The following is a 5,121-nucleotide window of genomic DNA, read 5'->3' as shown; positions in this document are numbered from 1 at the left end:
TGCACCGGCTTGCACATAACTATGCTACAAACATGAAGAGAAAGATTGACCAGATGCAGGAATATGATGGTCAGATTTTACTTGATCATCGGAGGTTTGTGGGTTTATTCTAACAGCATTTGCCTTCGTCTTTTGGGGCTGTACCGCGTAATGAAGCTCCAAATGATCAACTTTCGGTGCCTCCTCCTCCTGGGGTTCTGCCGAGTGATGAGACTCTGAATAATCACCCTTTGGTGCCTCTCCGATCTGGGGCTCCGCCAAGTACTGAGGCGCCATCTGATCAACCTTGAAGATCCCCTCCTGTAAATTTGATTTGTTTCTTTTTTTTGTTTTTTTTATGGTATGTGGAATGCGAATTTATGTAAAAAAGTTTTAGTGAAATAAATAAAAGATGGGCTTTACTAAATGCATTATATATATATATATATATATATATATACTCATGGTGCCAGATGCACCACCACTTCCTTTTTATTTATTTTTTTCTCTTTATTTTCTCTATTTTTTTTTTCGATGATGGATGCACCCACCACTTCTCTCTTTTTTTTCTTTTTTTTTCCTTTTTCTTTTGTCACATGGTGCCAGATGCACCATCATCATTTTTTTTTTTATTTATTTTATATGCTTTTCAGATTGGTGCAGCACCACCAAGATTCCACCACCCTTTTTTTATTGTATTTCTTTCTGTATAAATTAGGATGCTTGGCTGAGGGATTTGCAGGGAGCGGAGCAAGGAGGCCGAGAAGATGGTGCTTCGAGCTTCACGATTGGCTAGTTGTTTGACGACGGTCGTTGAAGTTCTTTGCTATCATGGTGGTCATGGTGACAAGCTCGATGGAGGCCAGGCGCTGTGGTGGAAGATGGGCAGAGAGGGCGAACGTGCAGATGTAGTGGAGGATCTTCAACGTGTTCAGCAACTCAACCGAGTCGCACAAGCTTAGACGACCCCAGCCTCTCGTCGATCCTCCCAATTTTCAAGTGTATCCGTTGTGGCGGAGACGGCAAGGATGAACTTTGAAGGAATCTCTCAAGACACCCTATACTCCCCCAACGAGCTTAATCATCAGCAACCAACTGAGAAATGCATGTTCTACAAGTACTGCACCTGAGATCCAGGCCATCACACTAACTTTCCTCTGTGCTTGTAAGAATATTTTTTTTTAAGCTCCAAAAAGGCTAACCAAACTCAGCTCAATTCAACACCTTTATCACAAGTTTTACAATCCTCTCCTAACATAGATACTTACAAGTTTTAGATTTTTCTTCCTTTTTTTTTGTTTGTTTTTTACTCTTTCAGTGTTTGATTACATGGCCATTGCTATATCTGGGAACGTAGCTAGGTGGTGGGCCCACGGTGGTGACGTGGAGCGAGTTATAATGACACGTCTGACGGTCGTGCAGCGCCGTTGCCGGACCTCGGTTGCCGTAAAAGCTTTGTCAATGTCTCCGCCTTTTGCTTGGCGCGATTGGCGTCGTTGCAGACCACCATGTTACGGTGGACCCCACTGTTCTCGCAAAGCTTCAGTAATATCACCACCGATATCTCATTCTGCCGCTGCGACCCCACCTTTACAATTTCCACCAGCACCGGAATCTCGGCTTCCTTCACCAACGTTGCGCGGGCCTCCGGCACCGACACAAGGACGCTCAGCACGTACGTCGACTTGTCCACCATGTTCGACCCGAAGTCCGCCATCAATTCCACCAGCGGCTTCATGATTCCCGACTCGACGGCTCTAATATTGTTCTCTTTGACCGAGCAAAGCGAGTACAAAGTCGTCGACGCGTCATTCTTCCCACGAAAGCCTCCACACTCTAGAAGGTTCACCAGAAGCGGAATCACTCCCGATCGTCCGATTGCGTCTTTGTCCTCTTCGATTTGCGAGAGGCGGAGCAGAGCGCAGGCGGTGTTCTCTTTCGTTGTGGCGGTCCCCGTCTTGAGCGACCGAACGAGTGGCTTGATTACTCCTGACGAAGCGATGAGCTCCTTATTCTCGTCGCACAGCGAGAAGTTGAGAATCACAGTAACGCCGTACTCCTGGAGCTGGAGATCAGACGACGATAGGAGCGAAATCAATGGCTTAATCGTGCCATTTCGGACTTGTTCTTGGCGAGGAGCCTGATTTCCATCGCCGCCTGCTCCTGCTGCAGCTCCGTCGAGTAACGCTGCTGCTTGTGGTTTCAGTTTGAATGCTGCATTTATTGCGGTTGGGGTGGAGAAACTTGCTTCTAACCAATGGATTTTGATGCATAGCAAAAAATTGGCCTTCTTGCACATTGGGCACCAACCCAGACTGCAAGGCCTCGTTGAATGGAGGCTGTGAGGTATGACCTGAAGCTTGCCTGATATTTGGTATCTGCAACATTTGTGGGCTCACCATTCCAAGCATTATTTGTGCCTGGAATAGGGCTTTTGGCAACTGTGGCCTTGCAAGCAAGTTGAGTGGATTGGGTTTTAAGAGCCGGGCCTGGGCCTGTACATATACATATACATACATATATATACTTTTTTTTAATTATTATTTTTTAAAATACATAATAATATATGTATTCTTTTTTTTTTTTTCAAAGAAACTGTAATTTAATTTTGTACAAAGAAAATTGCAAATAAATTTGTAATAAAATTGACCTTCATCAATTAGACTTTAATAAAGCCCCTTTTTTTTTTTAATTTTTTTTTAATTTTTGATGTGATGCTAGGAATCTTTAATTTTGGAGAAGGCAGAGCATGATGTTGGAACCCTCATGAAGCTTTCAGAGACGTGGTATTTGGAGTGAGCAAGATGTGGGCATATCTGTGCTTTCTGCTGCCTAGGGTTTGTGCAAGAGACTGCAACGGGGTTTCGCTGTGTAGTGCCTTTTGATCACAGTTTTCCCTCGGTGGTGCGCTGCCGTATGGTGCTGTGCAAAAGGCTGCAGTGGGCCTTCACTGTGTAATGCCTTTTGGTCACAGTTTTCCCTTGGTGGTGACGTCACCATGCGATGTAAGAAACTGCTTGCATAATCGCTGCGGGGTTGCGTAATGCGATTGCGTGGCATTTTGGTTTCTTTGCTACTGTATCGTGCTTTGAAGGATCGTCTTATAGCTGCCCTCTTTGCCGATGCGGCTTGGAGCTTGTTCCAGTGCGTCACCTTTACCTTGTAAGGTTGTGCAAAAAGCTGCAGCAAGTTTATGCTGTGTAGTGCCATTTTGGTTACAACTTTCCTCGGTGGGGGACGTTGTCGTGCACACTGACCTTGCTGCTTGCCATAGGCTCTTTTGCCGCTGCTGCTTGGAGCTTGTTCTAGTGCGTCACCTTTACCTTGTGGGGTTATGCAAAAGACTGCAGTGAGTTTATGTTGTGTGGTGCCTTTTGGTCACAACTTTCCTCGGTGGTGACGTTGGCGTAATGCTCACCTTTGTAATACGGCTTTGTAACCAAATCATTCCTTTAAAGAAATAAAGTATTCATATTTTGAATTTGCTTTTTATTCTTCAAAGTGTTTGTGTTTTTTATGATGATGTGACTGTACTTGAAGTTTTGAAGTTTCAAGTTGCCTACGTACTCTTCCAAAGAAGAGATCAAGTCATAATGTAGTTCAAATGAGTGAAGAATTTAACAGTGATTTTGATGATGATTTTGCTGTACACAGTTTATGCTCTTGCGGGCTAGGAGCTTTGGTTCATGCAGTTTAGGCTCGTGCGAACAAAGAGTGTTGGTTGTCGCCTTTTAGGGGTAGTAGTGCTTCAAGAATCTTCCATTGATAGGGACGATCTTCAAGCTGTCTTCTGCCATGATTAAGTAGGCGCCGTTGGTGTAGACCTCTTGTATTATGTATGGTCCATCCCACTTTGATGTGAACTTGCTTTTTGTCTTATGAGTTGTGATGATAGGTCTACGCAACGCGAGGACGAGATCTCCCATTTGAAAAGAACGAGGGAGAACTTTCTTGTTGAAGGCCTTGGAAAGTCGTGCTTGATAACACTCCAAGTGTTGCTGGGCTTCGAGTATTTTCTCATCCAGTGTTTCCAGCTCTTGAAGGCGCAACTTTGCATTCTTTTCGTCAGTCAAGCCTTCTTGTATAGCCATCCTTAGCGAGGGGATTTGACTTTCGAGCGGTAGAACAGCTTCCACGCTATATACGAGAGAATAGGGTGTAGCTTGGGTAGGTGTTTTATATGTCGTCATTTATGCCCAAAGTGCTTCGCCTTTTCTTTCATGCCAGTTTTTCTTTGTTCTGCCGATTACCTTCTTCAGGAGGTTGCACAATGTCTTGTTGAATGCTTCTGCAAGACCGTTGGCCGGAGCATGATACATGGAGGATTTGTGTTGCTTGAACTTGTATTTCTCGCAGAGTTCGTCCACGAGTCAGTTGGAGAACTGTTTTCCGTTGTCAGTGATAATGTAGCGAGGCACACCATATCGGTGGATGATATGTTCCTTGATGAAACGGACGACAGTTTCCTTCTTGACTTCTTTCAGGGGTATGGCTTCAACCCACTTAGAGAAGTAATCTGTTGCAGCCAGGATGTAAGCTTCTCCTGCAGATAACTTTGGCGCAATTGGTCCTACGACGTCCAATCCCCATGCATCGAATGGCCATGAAGTAGCTGTGGGGTGTAATGGTTCAGGCGATTGATGTATGAAGTTAGCGTGAAATTGGCAGGCTTGGCACCTTTTGGCATGTTCTAGGCAGTCTTTTACCATGCTAGGCCAATAGTAACCTATTCTTTTGAGCTGGAAATGAAGCTTCAGTCCGGACTGATGCGCCCCACATATTCCTGAGTGTGCTTCTTCCATGGCTTGATTGGCTTCTTCCTCGCCTAGGCATTTCAGAAGTACTCATTCGAAAGATCGCCAGTAAAGTGTCCATTTGTAATAGAAGAAGCGATGTGCTCGTCGACGTACTTCAGAGCGGTGTTTTGGATCATCTGGAAGTATTCCATGCTCCAAGTAGTTGATCAGAGGTTGTCTCCATTCTTCAACGTTGACCGGAAGTATTAAAATAACGTTTGTATCACTCAGTACCATTTCAGTGACAATCGGGATTACCCATCTTTGGCAGACTGGCACGTTTACAGCTTCGTCTTCTCCTAATGTCATGCTCGAGGCTAGGTTGGCAAGAGCGTCTGCCATTTGA

General features: G+C 44.8%; 1 protein-coding gene across 1 annotated transcript; it reads right to left on the bottom strand.

Annotated features, from left to right (window-relative positions):
- Positions 1 to 1,125: 1,125 nt before the first annotated feature.
- LOC103421820 (U-box domain-containing protein 4-like) lies at positions 1,126 to 3,189 on the bottom strand. The gene is made up of 2 exons (XM_017328547.3): positions 2,858 to 3,189; positions 1,126 to 2,357 (listed from the first exon to the last, which is right to left on the bottom strand). The coding sequence occupies exons 1-2, from the start codon at positions 3,187 to 3,189 to the stop codon at positions 1,373 to 1,375; spliced, it is 1,317 nt and encodes a 438-aa protein (XP_017184036.2). The 3' UTR covers positions 1,126 to 1,372.
- Between the last annotated feature and the right edge of the window lie 1,932 nt (positions 3,190 to 5,121).

The sequence above is a fragment of the Malus domestica genome, chromosome 09, assembly GCF_042453785.1.
Source record: "Malus domestica chromosome 09, GDT2T_hap1".
NCBI classification, from domain to species: domain Eukaryota; kingdom Viridiplantae; phylum Streptophyta; class Magnoliopsida; order Rosales; family Rosaceae; genus Malus; species Malus domestica.
This window is presented reverse-complemented; position numbering and strand designations above follow the sequence as displayed.

Coding starts and splice junctions, on each gene's coding strand:
- LOC103421820 (XM_017328547.3), bottom strand. CDS start 3,189: ATGGCACTACACAGCATAAACTTGCTGCAGCTTTTTGCACAACCTTAC. Junction 2,358..2,857: donor GGGAAAACTGTGATCAAAAG/GCACTACACAGC, acceptor CAAATGTTGCAG/ATACCAAATATCAGGCAAGC.